The following is a 19,684-nucleotide window of genomic DNA, read 5'->3' on the forward strand; positions in this document are numbered from 1 at the left end:
CGCCATCTTCTGGTAGAAGTCGGCCGACGTTTCAGAGGAACGTGTCGGTTGCAGCCTCCTTGCTACTTTCTTGCTCGGCTTACTCTACGACCGTGAAGACTGAAGCTATACGTTCCTCCAAAACGTCTGTGTACTACCGAATCACACAGAGTTGCGACCCAGACGATCGTACTCCTCGTGGTGACCGCTGCAAGAACTTCAAATCCGACAAGGCAGACCCGAAGTAGGTCCCGTTTCTTGCATTCTCCACTTTTTAATGCAAAAAGTAAGCTATCCCTGTAAGAGGTGTATGAGAGGTCGAGGTTCCCACCTCTTCTAGCCGGTAGGTTATCAGCCTTATACACCGGCCGCCTTTGACCTCCCAGGAAGAGTCCTGGTACTCATTTATGTTAAAGGTTGAGTCGGGCCCAGGGCCACAGTGCGGCTGGAAGGATTAGGTCAACTGACCTTCCGGCTTGTAGCATAGTGCCTCAACCAACTACGCTACCGCGTGCCCTTCCACTTTCTAATGTTAAATATTCAATTTCTGTATTGAAATGTTTACTGAAGTGTTGCCACGTCCTTGTCCAGGTTCCGCTTGGTGGAGTAGAAACAGAACATTTACGAAACAATTAATTAAGGAGAGAAAGATCTGCTGATGCGGATAACAAATTGAAATCTGTGTACCGAAGTTGCGAGCCTTAGCATTAATATTAATTCTGACTGTGATTTCTTATTCATTCCGCGAAACAGAGCCCCGCGCGAGGCATTGAGATGTCTGCTCGTTACTTATTTACGTCCATTACCATCGAAAGGAAAGAGGCTACACATGGTTCATGGGCTACTATTCAAGGCAGTGGCGTGTCGACCTCAGTACAGTCAGCTGAAAATAAAACAGCGAAAACGACAAACATGCGCAATACGTTGTCTTGCTACTGTTACAATAACTACTGAAGAAATGGTATGTCAGAATTTGGGCTACTTTCAACTGTTTCAGTAGAAGGCCCTCAGGCGAGCTCCTCTAAACACGGCAAATGAACCTTCCTTCGTTTAACTAATTAAGGACTACACAATGAAGGCGTATGGGGGAGTGGATGTATAGATCCACATTTTTTGACTTCGGCACTAGCTTGAGGTGAGTCGTCACCTTCACGGTCCTGTCGCTTTACCCCCGGGGGCTGAGAGAACGTTAATTTCTCGACAAGAACGATACAACACCGCACTCGAGTGGTTATCCCTCCCTGCTTCGTATCCAGAAAGTCCTATGTTGAAATCTCAGCCCGGAGACCAAATACCATAACATATTTTCTTCCGTGTGTGTGTGTGGTTTTCCTGTGATTCTCCAGGAAAATGCCAGAAAATCTAAAATCAGGCCTTGACAGTTCCAATTATCCACGACCGCTTCCGTCGCATGCTTTACAATTCACCATCGCCTTATAAACTGATGCCGTATAACACAAACTACTGAAGGCGTCGTTGAGTAAACCATAAATAAATAAAGCCCCTAACAGTGTACGAGCAGTCAGGGCGGGGCAGTGTACGAGAGTGCATGCTTGAGATTGACATCGTGATGGTATCTGGCGCCAAGTTTTATTAATTACCTCTCTCCTCCTGCAGAGATGTTGTACTGGACCGGACTTAGATAAATCACGTGACATACATAACCTAACGTAGAGGAAACCTTTAAATCAAGATCACAGATATTCGTGACGAACATATGATGCGACACCGTACAACTGTCATCTCGAAATACAACATTAAAATCGGAAAGAATTACAAACCGGCTGAACAGTATATCACCACTCGCTCCACCACCTGCGGTTAACAGGCTTAGGCCAATAGCTTCGTTATTCGTCGCAATAGCCATGGACAACCCCCTCTGTGGTTTAATGGTCAGAGTTCCTGGAATGAAATTCAGATGTTCCGGGTTCGATTACCGGCGCTACCAGATTTTCTGAGAAGTAGTGGGTCTGGAACGGGGTCCACTCAGCCTCCTGTGAATAATTTAGGAGCTACATGAATGGAAAATTAGCGGCTCCGGTCTAGAAAACCGAAATTAACGGCTGTGGGGATTCGTTGCGCTGACCACGCGACACCCTCTATCCGCTAAGTTAGCACTAACTTCGCCCACAAGCGGCGATCCTCGGTCGCTATAGTTTGCTTGCAGACTACAGGCCATGGAGTTTTTTTTTTTTTTTAATAATGTACTGTATTTGAATCTGTATTCTGTGAGCGTTTCTGTAGGCCTCATAAGCAGAAGGATCCGTTCTTCGCCCGGGGTACGGTTATTGGCACCAACGTATAGAGGAGCACTGGCTACAAGGGCACCGAAACTCAGCAAGAGATGTTTACTCCTGTAAATAAAAAACTGGCAATGAATGTTCGAATTCTAATCAAACATTCAAATCAAATACTTGAACATCGCTTTAACAGCTGTGGATACCTACATACTGGCAAAAGTACGGTGTAACACCGATAATACCTTTGGGTTTTGTCTGTTACGTCCATGGTAGGAAAGTAAAAACGACAGGAAAATTCCTTTTTTTTTACACGGGTAGGTTATAGGCCTATATTAGACAACAATCTGAATTTTACAGCGTATAGTGGCATTTAAATATGAGATAGAGTTGTGCAGCCTAGGATACGGCCCCCAGTGTCACAAAACCAAGAGGGTGAGGGTGTCACAGGAAAATATTTTGACTTAGAGGGAGAAGTGTCGGAAATATGATGAATACTAAAAAAGTAAAGTAAAACTATCCCTGTACCAGGCCTTGAAGGCCCATAGGGTTGTGAGACGTTGAGGGTCCCACATTATCTAGACAATCGGCTCAAAGATGGCGGTAAGGTTGTCAGCCTTACGCGCCGGCCGCACTTTGCTCCCCAGGAGACTATTTAATTAATTCCTGGTACTCGTTTATGTTAGAGGCTGAGTCCACCCCAGGGCCATAGTGCGGCTGGAAGGATTAGATCAACTGAAAAAAATCCAATAAATTCATCGGGACTTGAACCCGCGACCTTCCGGCTTGTAGCAAAGTGCCTCAACCAACTACGCTACCGCGTCATACTAAACAGAGGAGAATTTCATTTGTACTCATTACCAAATTATTAGGATGAACAAATTAAGGAGGACGAGATGCAACACGCAGGGAGATACGAGACATGTAGCAAATTTTAGTTAGAAAAATTAAAGGGAAGAAAGCATTGCAAGACACATGCATAGACATGAAGATTAACACTGTCAGGTGGTTAAGTGCATTCATTTGGCTTAGGGTAGGAAGTAATGGCCTGCTCTTGTTCATATGGCGAAAAACATTCGCGTTTTATAAAAGGCATTGTCAAGCTGAGTGACTATTAGCTTCACAAAGAGGTCTTTCCTCCACTGGGTTAGAAATTTGCAACTGTCTGGGGCCCACGAAAGAATAACTATGATGTACCTATATGGGAGATATTTCCGGATATCAGTCGACCTTTCTGTAATACGTTTCGGCAAAGACAAATCTTCACACGCACAGACGGATTCAGAACAAAGCGGAAGCTAGACCAACCAGCAACTCAATTGCAAGGAAGCTTTCATGTTAAGTACGGTTACTCAATCTTCTAGGTCATGACACAGTTAGTGACTGATCTAACTCTCTAGATCCGCATTCCGGAAGTGCTCGGTTCGAATATCGACTGGGGCTTCTACTATAGTGAAGTTTCTCTTGGGTTTTCTCAGTCCCTCCAGACATATGTTACGACAGTACCTCGATTATACCACGATCGTTTAATTCCAAATCCTCTGCAGTTCCTCCTATCATCCAATTCTAGCCGCGGAAGTAATAAGAACCTTTAAATAACACACTGGGGGGGGGGCAGTGTCATGCTCCTGGGCAAAGAGTCCCCGCACCCACTGGATAGTCGAATACGCTAACAGTTAAAAGTAACGTATTGTGACGCGCTGCCTAAAATCCGGACTATGGAGCATATTTCAGCGTTCGTTGCTGGTCAACGGATAACATTTTCTAGATAGCGGAATGGAATGCGGCATTGGAATTCTAACAGTGAGTTTCCACGGTTACAACGAATTGTTCGAAACGTTGTATGACAATGGGAAAACCAAAATGTTGAGAAAGGTGTTCCATAAGCGGTCCGCAAAAGGCCAATTTAGGGGGGATGAATGTAACAGACAGACCGTTGAGTCCTAGGAGTTGCTGAGAACAGTTCAGTTTGCATCTGAGCTTAGAAGAGTAGTCGGTCCTCAGTTTGGCTTCGACTATAGCAGAAGCAGTAATAATTGTACTTTTGACTGTAAAAGAGCGTGTCCAATCCGAGACCTGCTTGAATTTATTTGTCGCGTTACATAGGCAACAAGTGACACTATTTTAACTATACAAAAACTTACGAGTATATGCCAGGCGACGCTATTGTTGGTCTGTTATCAACCGTTCACTCGTTTGTCTCTAATGCAACACAAACCATTCACAGTCTCCCCTTTATTTTAAAATGTCACTAAAATCACATTTAACTGCAACATGTTTCGGCCTTACAAGGTCATCTTCAGGCAATTGTTCACTAACTGAAACTGCCACAATGCATCAGTTAGTATGTCATGTTGCAATTAAATGTCATTTTAAGAACATTTTAAAACAAAGGAGACACTGCCAACGTTTTGTGTTGCAACAGAAAGGGAAATGAGTGAACGAATGACACATCTATGCAACACGACGCTGAAATATAATATTGTTCTATTATAATATTTACACTAACTGATTACATTTAGCTTTGCAGAAGTTACACCTGTAAGATTTGAGGTTCTCACGGCGGTGACTATGAAGAATTCCGTCTTCTTGGATGTGGAGCCGTGTAGATTTTGTTAACTGGCATTTCGAAGGAACGTATCGCCTCCATCTACAGACACGTGCTCACGCTGATTTGTCGTTCGCGGATTTCTTATACCCTGAAGATGGAGGCGATAAGTTCCTCCGAAACGTCGGTTAACAAAATATCTACACAGCGCCACATCCCACAAGACGGCATTCTTCAGAAGGTACACCTGTTTGTATTACAGCATTCCACACTACAGAAGTGGCTGAAATGAAATGAAACCCTGAAGATGGACACTTTCAAAACGTTCTTCGCGTATCACCTGGCTGAATATAACGTCTCGAGATATATGAACCGCAACTCGAGGGCCTCAGTTTGAGACACGATGTCCAATTTATACTGATGACTCACTTTATTACACAGAGTAGTAAGACAGTGGTCTCGACATACAAGAACGATTGAATCTTTTGTGTTAGCTGTACTATGGACATCTTCAATTTAGTTGTCATGCGAGGGTGGCACACCCCCACATCGCCAACCCCTTAATTACCCTGTCAGCGCCGCTATGGGCGTCTCATTATTTCGCTTCATTTTTTTTCTCTTACCAATCCAGTTTATGTGCACACACGCACAAATTACACAGCAAACAGCGTTCCGGCAATTTACCTGTCCTTGCTCTCCACAACAATGTTGCCAAGCCATCAACCCTTCAGGCAACCTACCTGTTGTACCCCATAACATTTATTGCTAGCGCACACCGCCTTCCGGCTGCTCTGACGCGGACCGTAATGACCAAGTTTATCTGCTTAATCAGATCCAGGGCCATCAAGGCGGTGAGAATGTAGATTGTGGTCATACGGGTTACGACACAGTCTAGTCTGATAGGCTGGCAAGAACGTTCAGAACTGTCTGCACCTTCAAGTCTTCCGCTTCAATCCTCTTGCAAACTCTTTACGTCAACTGATTCATGATCATCTTAATATGGTAAAGCTATCCCTCTAATAGGCCGTCTAGACAACTGGCTCAGATATGGCGGTGAAGTTGTTAGTCTTACGCGCCGGCCGCTCTTTACGCCCAGGAAGATTCCTCATACTCATTTCTGTTACAGGCTGAGTCGACCCCAGAGCCATAGTGCGGCTGGAAGGATTAGGTCAACTGAAAATTCCAATGACCTCGTCGGCAATCGAACCCGCGACCTTCCGGCTTGTAGCACAGTGCCTCAAACCAACTAAGATAAATATGGCATAACCTAAGTGATGATACATCATTGTTAAAAAAGCATAACGCAGACTCGAGCTGAGAATTTTTACATTCCTGATCACTAATTACGCATCCCTATTGTGATCTGATCTTCCTGGATCTAAACACAGGACAGGGACCATTGGTGGACCCTACTGTACATGGTAATGTACGTTTCGGTTCTATAAAAGACGGGAAATTTCTTGGCCAGATGAGCGGTCCCTAGCTCATTAAGAACTTGGTTAGAGAATACAATTTTAAGGCCCCAGACACCATGAAAATCGATGATAAGATGGACGGGCATGTAGCACCTATGGCATTGGAGAAATACCTAGAAATTGTTGGTCAGAGAGGAAAATTTGAGAGAAGAGACGACTTCGGAGACATAAGCGAAGTGACAAGTGGGTCTTACAAACTAGGGTTTAAGGATGTGAACTAGATTCATCTGGCTCAGGACAGATACCAGTTACCGTCTCTTATGGATACCGTAACGACAGTTTGGGTTCAACAAAAGGCGGGCACGTCATCATCAGTTGAGATCACGGAGGCACCAGGTCTCACTAAAAACTATAAATGCTTGAAGTCCTTGACTTTGATCACAACTTCTCCTAGTTCAACAAGTTTCCAGGATGCGTACTGATTTTAATACACGTAGCGTAATGGGCCTATATCACCAGTGTGTAGCTTAAAAGACGTCCGCTCCAATTCATGTTTCAATATAGCTTAGCTCAGTGTTACGTTCTAACGGTAGCCAGCGGAAAGAATATTGTCGTGTAGGATATGACTCCACGTACTTCGGTAGCTAAGTAGGCACTGCACAAGAGATCACGCTTCTACGCTGAAGATGGAGACAGTAAATTCCTCCGAACTGTTGGTACCTGTCTACCAAACTGTCCGGCGCCATATCTCACAAGCCCGTAATCTTGAGTTTACCTCATGTTGTCTTTATCTTAAGATCCAGAGTGTTCTCACAAGCATATGCGTGTGAACTTAGCGAAAATGCACAAAAAGTAGACATGTAAATTTGACTTGGTTCTGACGAAAAGTGTAAGTTCATTGGTGCAGTCTAATAAACTACATAAAGTCATTTAGTTCTCTTCAGACACATAAAATGAACGTGTATTACCCTCATTCACACAGGAACTGAAATCTCAGGACAATCGGAAGGAAAGATTGTTTTACTTAGTTCATTTAACGACGCTGCCAGTATCTCAGCGTCAAATAGGATGATCATTCAGTAATGAATTGGAAGGCATGTGGAAGGAAACAGTCGTCGTATAATTTGGGGTATTATACCAAAAATTGATTTAAAGGTTTGAGGAAAACCAAGTGAAACCTCCGAGCTGAGATTTGAAGCTGAGCCCTCCAGAATACCAAACAGCAGTGTTACATACTCAACCGTTACGCTGGCTTTTGTAATTTCATAATTCTAAAAATACTGAAAGTGAACACAACAAAAGTTCGGCCACTCACCCTAGTATTAGGGCAAGGGGAAAGAAATGAAAGTTCGAAGAAAAATCGGAACACAGGACGATAGAAATTAAACGACGAATTAGAAATATATCAAGGAAGAAAGAACAGGAAGCAAGAAAGTACATGTGGGTTTGTTTGTTTGTTTGTTTGTTTGTTTGTTGTCTGAAAATACAGGTCGAGTAATGGGTATACAGACAGGAAGATAACAAACAGGTCACATCCATGAACTCGCCTACAAACCTTTGAGAAGCGTGTTGTTACCACTACACTTCCAGACATATAAAAGAGATTTTGCTCAGGTGGGTGATCATATATACATCACACGCATTCTAGGTGGCACGAACATACAAACGTGAGAACTGCGTCTTATAGGTCGAAACACATATTGGTGGAAACGTACATTTGCAAATAGACACAGAGAGAGTACATGAATACAAACACTGAGAGTAATAAACAACAGAATGCTTTAGTAAAAACAGCAACAGAACGCAAAGATTTAAAATTTACAAAATTATAATTTTACCAGCTCTTTTACAGGTCTATGGTTATGATTCTTTGTCTTTCCCTCTCAAGGAGAGTGAATGTGTTTGAGGGTAGGACGCTGAAGAGGCAGGTTTGAACACACAAAAAAAAGAGAGAAAGCAAGAGCAGGAGGGAAAATTATATATTTAGGAGTTTCACAATAAGTACCCTTCATCAGGCATGAACAGGGCGATCAAATCAAGAAAGCGAGATAAGCGGGACATATTGTACACTTGAAAATAGAAATTCTTACAGAAAGAATGCCGTCTTCTGGGATGTGGCGCCGTGTAGATCTTGTGTGAACCGAAGTTTCGGAGGAACGTATCGCCTCCATCTTCAGGGTAGAAAAATACGCGAGCGAGGAACCAGGGTTGGGCAGGTGGCTGAAGACTGTAGCCACATCCCAGAAGACGGCATTATTCATAGTCACCGCCGTGAAAACATAAAATATTACAAATTCTTACAGCATTTTTAGTCGGGCCATTTGCGAGATCTAGACAGGGCGAGAGACAGAAAACGTGTCCATATTGTGCACGTTTTCGTTTATTTAACTCTTTCAGTACCGAAGAGTATACAGAGTGAAATAATGGGATGATTAGTGAATAATGAATTGGAAAGGAAATGGAACGAAGCGGTACAGGTATTACCCTGGCATGCGACTGGAGGGACTTGCGAAAAACACGAGAAACGTCAGCCAGCATGGCCGATCCGGACCTTCCGAAGACGATGCATATATTTACGCGCTTATCACTCGATCGCGATCCTCAGTAAGAATATAACTTCATTTCGAATATAACACATACAAGGCATAGACGTAAGCGGCCCAAGCTAGAATTGGGGCATAGGGATAGGTCTATACAGGAAATTGATTGTACAAACCGTGTAAACTATTGTGTGGAGAATATGGTACAGAGAAAGGGAGGTGATACAAAATTAGATGCAACCAGGTAGCGCCGCAAAACAAAACACATACACTAAATGAAAGAATGGAAGAGGATACAGAAATTAGACAACATACTCGTATAAAAGAAACAAATGAAAGAAAACTTGGACGAAGTTAAAAAAAACAAAGAATATAAAAAAAGAGTTTGGCTGGAAGGGAAGAAGCGGGGGAAGGGAGAAGAAACCTTGGCTGGACTAGTCACTCAGTCAGTCAACAGATGTTATCTCTGTGTAATCGGTTTATTTGCTCCAGCACCGAGGAACACCAGCGCGTCGTGCAACACTTAGAAAGGTCGCGTCGCAAGCTGCGTGCTGGCCTTACATACGTATAGTGCATGCGGCCAGTGAGAGTCCCTGTACAGTTGGCACACGCACACTTCCAATTGCAGCTGGCAATCCTAATTGAAGGTCACGTGATGCTGTAATGAAACAGGGACAGTTGGACACATCATGATTTTATTTTACTAGCTGAAAGGCCATCTGAAATTCAACAGGGAGTCATTTCTTTCGTATTTTTATTCCTTACGCCCTTTCTTCTTTTCCTTTTTCCATTTCATACATCTGGGGGCACGGGTTAGCGTAGTTGGCTGAGGCACTATTCCTACAAGCCAGAATGTGGCGGGTTCGAGTCCCGATGAGGTGAATTTTTCAATTTACTTAATCTTTCCCGCCGCACTTTGGCCCTGGGGTCGACTTAGCCTCTAACAAAAATGAGTACCAAGAATCTTCATGGGCGGTAAGTGGCGGCTGGTGCGTAAGGCTGACCTTACCGCCATCTGTGAGCCGATTGTCTCAGAAAATGTGGGAGCCTCGACGTCTCACAACCCTATGGTCTTCACGGTCTGTTGCAGGGATAGCCTTACCATTTCATATATTTATCTAGTTCCCTCCTTTCTCCACCAAAATACATCTTCTTCAGTTTCGTATACAGAGCTGCCACCTATATAACTACTATGGCCTGACAACGACATAACAAGCACGCTAATAGGACAGAAATCGGCACCTACTGTAACTGTACATACAGGTGGTCCAAGGAGGAAATGTCAATATTCTGGGAGGTCATAATATCGGTTATTCTGAGCAAAAACGTGCATATATATATATATATATATATATATATATATATATACGTACATGTGTGCTATCCAGAACGGTTTCAGAGACAGAGGTATTTCACTGTACAGTACACTGTACAGATGAGCAACACGCCATGTCCTAACACGAGTTGCACCGAGATTACGTATTTCACTGTACTGTACACTGTACACTGCACAGACGAGCAACACGCCATGTCCTCACATGAGTTGCACCGAGATAGAGCTATTTCACTGCACAGTACACTGTAGACTGTGCAGACGAGCAGCACGCCGTGTCCTCACACGAGTTGCACCGAGATAGAGCTATTTCACTATACAGTACACTGTACACTGAGCAGACGAGCAACACGCCATGTCCTCACAAGAGCTATTTCACTGCACAGTACACTGTACACTGTGCAGACGAGCAACACGCCATGTCCTCACATGAGTTGCACCGAGATAGAGCTATTTCACTGCACAGTACACTGTGCACTGTACACTGTGCAGACGAGCAACACGCCATGTCCTCACACGAGTTGCACCGAGAGAGGGCTATTTCACTGTACAGTACACTGTACACTGTGCAGACGAGCAACACGCCATGTCCTCACACGAGTTGCACCGAGATAGAGCTATTTCACTGCACAGTACACTGTGCACTGTACACTGTGCAGACGAGCAACACGCCATGTCCTCACACGAGTTGCACCGAGATGGAGCTAGTTCACTGTACAGTACACTGTACACTGTGCAGACGAGCAGCACGCCATGTCCTCACAAGAGTTGCGAACTGCACTGCTGTTGCCGGTGGAATTTTCGAAAATGCATTATACTGGGTCAACTGTGCCAACTTTGTCACTTGAACAGTAAATACCGGTATCAGATTCAGCGGGTAATCTTTTTCTTAATAACAGTTTTGGAACTGTACGGCGAAACAGCTCTATCTCGTAAACCGTTCGGAATAGGACACATGCACATATACACATTTTTGTGTTCAATGGCCTCCCAGAATATCGACCTTTCTTCCTGGAACATTCTGTATACCGAAGGACTTCGGAACAGGGGATGTCCTCTTCCTTGGGGGCGCTAGTATTTATGTCGGTACTTACAAGGCTGGGCGACGCCTGTATGTACAGTTTGACCTTGCTTGCCACCTTCCAACGAATCAGAGGTTCACGCCATTTGTGAACCAACTGTTTAGAAAATGTGCGAACCTCGACGTCTCACAACCCTAACGGCCGCCACCGCATGTTACATGGATAGCTGTACCTTATCTTTATCTTCTACATTCATCGTATACATTAATTCATCAGCCAAATTTACATGTTAATATACTGCCGGAAGCAGCGTCATCAGCAGCGACTTGAAGCACAGGGCAAATGATGCTCGAGATGGTTCAAGTTCGTATAGCAGCAGGCGTAACCAGAGTGGTTTGAACGGCTGTTGTACTGCGATGTGGAAAGCAAATGGAAAAACTACCACATTATCACTTTTCCTGGGTAGTCTCTTTTCAAAAACAGAGATACCATGTATGCGAGATGTTTCCTCTGGAGACAAATCAAACCGGAGGGGCAGATAGAAGTGACCAGAAGGCGAGGAAGAAGACGTAAGAAGATGCTGGATGACCTTGGGGACAGAAGAGGATATTTTTATTTGAAGGAGAAAGCTCTAGATCGCATTAAGTGGAGGAATTGTTTTGGAAGAGACTGTGGACCTGTCGTCTGACAGATTACTGATGAATGAATGAATATTTCGTATTACGATATGAATTATCTACCTCCAAGACAACACGGTGTCAACATCTATACAACAATCGGAATATAGAAGGACAAATTTATGTGATAAATAATTTTGCGGGGCAACACTTAAAATAAAAGAATACAGACCTTTTCCACGTTTGCACTGACAAAATAAAGTGGATCTTGGAAAACTATTCCAATGACTTAACTACTTCTCTTGAAATTCACGCCACCTGCTCACAAATAAAACAATTTGGCCAAATGAGCTGGTCTAGCGATAACGCTCTAAATTTGTATTAGGGAGGTGTTCCGTTCCAATTTGGGCCGGGACACCGGCTATCGTGACTGAGGTTTTCTTCAGTTCCTCCAGACAAATGCAAGGCTACTACTTCGATTAGGTCACGGCCGCTTTCATCCTTCTCAGTTCATCGATCATCATATCAGCCGAGGCTATAAAGTCGATATAATTACAGCGCTTTTAAATAATCGTCTAAAAATAAAGCAATTTGCATTGTATTCATACAAATAAAACTGTAGGCTAAGCTTCCTCAAATTCTGAAGGAATGAAACGTGATTCAGTCTCATTTTAAACCTCACTGCAAACTGAAAACACTTTTGCGCACGACCATATACTCGTATACTGGTCATGTTTAGACTTCGTTTAAGAGACATATGGATAGCCTGTATTTGCGTTCAAGAGAGGACTGGAGGTTATGCTGTGGGACAGAGATGGATAATCAGCCAGGTCTGTCATCAGATTTGGTTACAGACTAATTAAAAACCTTGAACATATAAAAAGTTTATATCAACAGAAATGTCTCCGACATCCATTGACATCCTTATTAAATAGTAATATGAAAAGTATTTTCACATAAAAATAATTTACCTTCCTCTCTCAAGCGGCGGTAAATAAACCCCAGGAAGGATGCAATGATGGCTGGAATTATGTTAACTTCTTTCTTATTCTGTTTAACACGTCCATCTCGTTTCAGATTTCTTGCTGTGTACGTGTAGCGGAAAGCACTTAGGAAAGAGGTCACAACTTTTCACTGATCACGTGTTTTGTTGGGAAATAGGGGTCGACAGTTCTTAGTGTTGTCCATGCCTACGAGTACTTCGGACAGGGTTCAGACTTTAACCTCACAAGCAATTGTCGTAATCAATGTTTCTATCTTGTAATTTTACACGACATTCCAACAAAACGGTGGGATAACATCTAGTAATCGGATGTAAGTATTCTGGGAAATGACACCATCCAGTATGGTAGATGGGTACCGACGTTTCGGAGGAACACACTGCCGTCCAAATTGAGGCACTATGTTCCACTGAAACATTGGTATTCAAACGTCAGACTACAAGGCGCCACAACCCAAAGGAATACAATGAGTCTTCATTACCGCAACACCTCAAATCTCTTAGGATTACAGGAACTTCCTCTATCTGGATTTTTAATTCGCAAGTGATTCCATACGTGCATAGAAAGAAAGCAATACCCTCACAGAGACTTTCCTTTAAATGCTTCAAAATAAAATATTTAAACAAACATATATCGGTACTTATTAGTTACCTACATCTGAACAGAAATTAATCTCATGTAAACTGCATAATGAGGAGCTTCATAACTTGTACTCTTCGCCAAGTATAATTAGCATGATCAAGTCAAGCAGGATGAGATGGGCAGGGCATGTACCACGAATGGTGAAGAGGAATGCATATAGGGTATTTGTGGGAAACCCAGAAAGAAACAGAACACTAGGAAGACCAGGACGTAAGTGGGTGGAAAATATTAAAATGGATTTTACAGAGATAGAATGGGGTCGTATGGACTGAACTGATCTGGCTGAGGATAGGGACCAGTGGAGGGCTCCTGTGAACAGGGTAATGAACCACCGGGTTCCATAAAATGCTGTGAAGGTCTTGAGTAGGTGTACAATTGGAGGCTTCCTAGAAGGACTCAGCTTTATGAAATCAGTTAATTAAGCTCATGTAAACTACGACTCAAAGTGATTTAATTTAACTTAAAATGTCAGTGCGTTTTAAAGGAGATCCACACACAGACCTAATGTATTTCATACAACTTTTGTAAACAGGCTACATTTACAACTTCTCACCATACAAATTTCACTGTACACACCTCGAAATTAATTAGCTGTTATCATAAATCCTAAAAACAGATCATTCCATCGATGGCAACTACACTTTTTTCAGTTTCTAAACAATCTAACTTTATAAAGTTTTGTACTTTCCTAAGACAGAACACAAATTTTCAGTAAAAAAGGTAAAAAAAATACGAGGCAAAACTATCCCTGTAAGAGGCCATGCAGGCCCGTAGGGTTGTGAGATGTTCAGGTGTCACATTTTCTAGACAATCGGCTCACAGATGGCGACAAGGTTGTCAGCCTTACGCGCCGGCAGCCCTTTACCCCCAGGAAGATTCCTGGTACTCATTTCTGTTATAGGCTGAGTAGACCTCAGGGCCATAGTGCGACTGGAAGGATTAGGTATAGGTAAACTGAAAAAAAAAACACCTTATCGGGACTCTAACCCGCGATCTTCCGGCTTGTAGCATAGTGCCTCGACCAACTACGCTACCGCGTGCCCCCAAAACACAAACTTTCAGTACCTCAAATGAAGCAAATGGCCATGGAATGTATGTCGCCAAGTTGGTGTTGCCAAGAGACGGGAACAAACGAACATGGCGACGAAGCGCGCTTCGTGGCGACTGTGAGCATGTAGACACGTCAATATAATTATTTCGTACATCAAAGGCAATTATGCACACAAGCATAATAAATTCCAGGGGGGTTTAAAATAAATGCGGTTCGTGGTTTAGCAAAAGACACAAAGAAAGTGCGGTAACATTTGAAAACAGAACATTTCCGAGACAACAACCACAAAACACAACGGGACAAAGCAGAGATCATCCAGAACGAAGGCGGAAGGATCTGTAGAACACTGCGACAGACAATCTGCATTCATCGGACCAACGAAACACACTGTCGCCCATACAAGCCTAGACATTGGTTGCATGGGTTTTCTTTAGGAAGTACCCCAAATTATAACGGCAGCCACTACCGGACCGTCTCGCTGATCTGCTTGCTAGCGCACCAGTCTGGTATTCGGCTTGATCCCGACTGTCGCTATTAATATAAACATAAGATCGGGTTACGCTGGATCTGAGGCCCCCTCGGAGGCGACTAGGGAGCCGGCATAGCGCTAGCTATGGACTGGACTGAGGGGTCGGAGTTGGAGTCCTGGTAGGGGCAAGAATTTTCCCTTCTCAACGCAGTCCAGACCGGCTCTGGGGCCCACCTAGCCTCCTATCCAATGGGTAACCCCCCTGGGGGTAACGCGGTCGGAGTGTGAAGCTGACCACTCTCCTCCAACTAGTGTCGAGGTCAAGAAAATATGAATCTATACATCCATTCCCCATACGTCTTCATGGCGTAGTGCTTCATTAGTTAAGCACAGGGACAACTTTATCTTTACAGAGGTGAGACTATCTTCTGGAATTAACAGTATGTAGTTCAGTGAAAGTAAACCAACGTTTCGTAGGGATATATCGCCTCCATCTTGAGGATCGAAGAGTAAGTGAAACGAGAAATCTACAGAAGCCAATAACAGAAGGTTATCACTGCCAATGTTCCTATGAAGCGAATGGCTAGACGACTGCAGGAGAATACAGGGAAGTACGCTGTAGTGGGGAAGGTAACTGTGGGAGGGGTGGGTGGAAGTTAATACGCGGGACTTATTTCCGTGGCCTCAGTATAGTAAATAGTAAATGTCCCTTCGTTCTACACTCGCATGCCTCTCCTTCAGTTATTTGTTAAATTCTGTGAACCTCGGGGGATCTCCGGTTCTCTCAGAAACCATACGCACTACACGACGAAGTAACCAATAAATGTTAAGATGTGAATAAATGAAACGCAAGTGTTCTCGAGCTGTTAATGGTGTCAGGATGGAGCAACAAATCTTTCAGTACGGTACGTACAATGATAACAAAGACCAGCCCGCTTTCGCAACGTAGCACAATCTATTTGTCTTCTTCTTCACTTTCGATTTATTTAAAAGATACTTTCAATTGTTACAATTACAGCATCGAATGACAGGATGATTACTGAGCAATTAAATGAAAAAAAAACGCTCGTGGTCAATTTTAAGATATTAACCCGGCATTTATATGGAGAAACTGAAGAAAATTACGAAAATTCTGCGTCAGGATGGCCAGTCTTCAGGCCTAGATTTGAAGCACGGAACTGCCGAATACAACACCGAGTGTTAATCACACCACCGTGTCGTTTCGTGTCGTAATGTTTTTTTTTCCCCCTGGCACTACAGCCCCAGTGGGCCTAGGCCTACCTCCATGAACTTCTCCGTTCACTTCGGTTTTTCTAGATCTTACACATACGGTAGGACTCCTTGGGCGAGTGATCAGCTCGTCGCAAGGCCCCTACCTATAAACAAACACAGAAAAACGCACACAAACATCCATGCCCTGAGTGGGATTCGAACCCACGATCTCGGCTTCCGAGTGAGCGAAGACAGTGCATGCCTTAGACCGCTCGGCTACCGTGACCGGCCGTGTCGTAATTAGGCTATGCTTATTTAACGACCCTCTCAGTGGCTAGGGCCCTAAAGCGCCGGAAGATCAGCAAATAATTATTTCGAAAGGAGGTGGAGCGACGCGGTCATGGCCTAATTTGAGGGTATTAACACAGCATATGTCTGCAGGGACTAAGAGAACCACAAAAACACGAAAAACTTCAGTCAATAGGCCTACATCGTAGCCGAGTTTCAAACCGGACAGCTTCTGAATGCAAATCATAAATGTAACCAATCCAGCTGAATTGCTCGTCAAATACATAGCAATCAGATATGGACACTGGACATTATAATGTTGCGTAATATGCCGACCACTGTCACGAACCCTCAGAGAACCGCTCTTCAACAGTCTTGTCATCTTTCTGTTTAATAGAATTCAATTTGTTATGCAACACTGCAATCACAACATCGTTAAATGAAATCATGGCCAGAACTGTACCGCGCCATTAACCCAACTGAGGCACATTAAGATATTAGTTAGTTAGGCAGTTAGGTATAATCTGAACCAGACGTGATGCTGAGGAACTAAAAAAAGAAAAGTGATACAACAAAAAAGGAAGAACCGGCTATGGCTTTCACAACACACCTCTGTCAAACTCTACAAGACCACGTCCAGGTTAGGTCTGCTTCGGTGCCACCAATGAAGTGACGTCTTTCCACTTACGACTGACCCTTAATCCTTTAAAGTAAGTACATAGCTTTCCTGTTTTCTTTTTCTATTTTCCTCAGCCTCGATCGAAAATATCTGGTATATTATAATCAAATAGGTCGCAGTCACCTTCAAAGTACTTAACCACTCACCATTCATGAACATTTTCCAAAAAATTTTTTTTCCCTTAGCACTACAGCCCCAGTGGGCCTAGGCCTACCTCCATGAACTTCTCCGTTCACTTCGGTTTTTCTAGATCTTACACATTCGGTAGGACTCCTTGGGCGGGTGATCAGCTCGTCGCAAGGCCTCTACCTGTAGGCAAACACAGAAAAACGCACACAAACATCCCTGCCCTGAGTGGGATTCGAACCTACGATCCCGGCTTCCGAGCGAGAGAAGACAGTGCATGCCTTAGTCCGCTCGGCTACCGTGACCGGCCCCCAAAAATATTTTACCCCACATACATTCTTTATTTCATACAGAGCAGAAACAGGGACCCTAACAGTAACAGAAGAGAATGCACTGACAATGTTCGAGAGAAAAATAATACGCAAGATATAAGGACCAGTGAGAGAAAATAATATATGGAGGATACGATACAATGAAGAGATAAACACATTACTGTAAGCAGAAGATATAGTAAGATTAATCAAGTCACAGAGAATAAGACGGTTGAGACATGCCGAAAGAATGGAAGATAATGCAATGCCAAAGAGAACGTTAGAAGGAAGGCTATATTCCAAAAGAAGAAAAGGAAAACCCAGGATGAGATGGCCAGACAATGTTGAGAACGACCTGAAGAAGATGAAGATGAGGAATAGAGAGCAGAGGAGACTGGTTGTAGAGGAGGCCAAGGCTCGCCCAGGGCTGTAGTGCTGAGTGGTGGGTGGGTACGTAAGTTAATAATCACTATTAGGCCTACGGGCCAACTACAGGAACAGGGGTAGGTTAATCGGTACAATAACTAGACTATGGATTTGATAACCGAAAAATCTTAGTTCGATTCCCGGCAGGGGACAGAGATACACGTATATGTGTACTGCACAGTGCCCAGATAGGCACTGGGGCCCATCGAGTCTCCTCTGCAGTGGGTGTTAAGGGTAGAGAGACCAGGGTCTGAATGTGACCAGTATCTCCATTTGCTCCCTCATGTCTTCATAAAATTGTGCTTCATTAACGACAGGGACTACTTGACCTCAAGAAGAGTTATGCCCTCTGCGGTGTTATGCCGTGTAGTCCGACTGGTTGACGTTCACAGGGATACACGGCGTGATATCGCCATAAGCACAGCTGCAAGAACTTCAATTCTAACAACTTCATCTTAACTATTTTATGGCTACTCTGAGATGAATGGCACAAATATAAAGTTCACAGTTCATATAATTTTCATTTCTCAGTACACAGCACCAGCGCCAGAAATCTATCTATGGCTCTACAGTCCTTATGTTGGACCTTGGCCGTTTTTCAGTTCCCTAATCTATACATTCGGCAGGACTCCCTGCACGGGGGATCAGCCCGTCGTAAGGTCGCTACCTACACACAGAACACAAACACAGAATAAACCTACGCGGACATAATGTCTTGAGTGGGAATCGAACCCACGATCCCAGCGTTCGAGAGAGCGAAGACAGTATCTGCCTCAGACCACGCGGCTACTGTGATCGGCTGCACCAGAAATAACCTGCAGTAGTCCCATAAACAAATTGTATACAATAATCATAAAGTTCCGGTAGTCCTATAGAGAAGTGAACGAACTTCGCGTTATGGGACCACTTGACTTGATGGGAGAAGCACCTGACCCTTCCGCCAGAGCCGAAGCTCGAGAAAAAAAAACACTCTAGGATGCAGCTGGCTTGACATCACATGAAGAAGTCACAACGTTGGTTCAAAATACGTCATAACTGATTGGCAGTACCACAACTAGAGGTGGCACTGGTATCAGGCGACCATCTCACGGAAGGAGGTACACCAAGAGGAGATCAATTTTAGATCCGGAATAGATTTACAACTCGCTAATACATTATAATGGGGGACGCTGATTTATCTAGCCGGACATACAGGCTCTTAGGCATTTCTAAATCATTGTCAGCTTATTGGGAACATTATGTAAAGCAGCGTTCAGTCCACCCAACACCTTGTAATCAGCCGGGCGCCGAGCCTCGCCCACGGCGGGACAGGTGTTATCGCAAAGATCTGGCTCGGCAGCCCACACACCACACGGCATCGGGCGGTCCTGGCCTCGCATCTGTCTGCACAGTGTTTGTTTAGTATCAACAGACAAAACAAGAAATATTTTCTTGCACACGTTCCGACCAAGTTGTGCTGTATCTAAAAGACAGCAACGCCATGTGGTGTACGTACTTCGCCTGCAATGAACACAGTACATGCTAGTGACACATACACCGATTTGAAGAATACTGTCACGTGTAGGGTGGTACGCGTGACGAGAATGACGGGTTCTAGTTCGGATGATTGGATTTACTGACGCTTTCGTTACAACCTCTCTTAATCGTACTTAAATACAGGAAACACAGCGCTCTCGCTCATGTACACACTTTCGGTTCACCGTTGCACGCACACGCACACACGCACGCGCGCACGCACGCGCACGCGCACACGCACACACACACACACACACACACACACACACACAC

At 43.9% G+C, this 19,684-nt stretch overlaps 1 protein-coding gene across 1 annotated transcript in view; it reads right to left on the minus strand.

Moving 5' to 3' along the window:
• The window catches only part of LOC111867957 (zinc finger protein ush), a 50,697-nt gene that overhangs the window by 27,536 nt on the left and 3,477 nt on the right, over window positions 1-19,684 (minus strand). Inside the window, exons 2-3 of the mRNA XM_023858203.1 lie at window positions 16,704-16,772; window positions 12,663-12,776 (exon numbers count right to left, since the gene is read on the minus strand). Of these exons, the coding sequence (XP_023713971.1) occupies window positions 12,663-12,776; window positions 16,704-16,772 (183 nt within the window). The remainder of the gene's footprint in view (window positions 1-12,662; window positions 12,777-16,703; window positions 16,773-19,684) is intronic.

Source organism: Cryptotermes secundus, unplaced genomic scaffold, assembly GCF_002891405.2.
Source record: "Cryptotermes secundus unplaced genomic scaffold, Csec_1.0 scaffold337, whole genome shotgun sequence".
Taxonomy (NCBI): Eukaryota; Metazoa; Arthropoda; class Insecta; order Blattodea; family Kalotermitidae; genus Cryptotermes; species Cryptotermes secundus.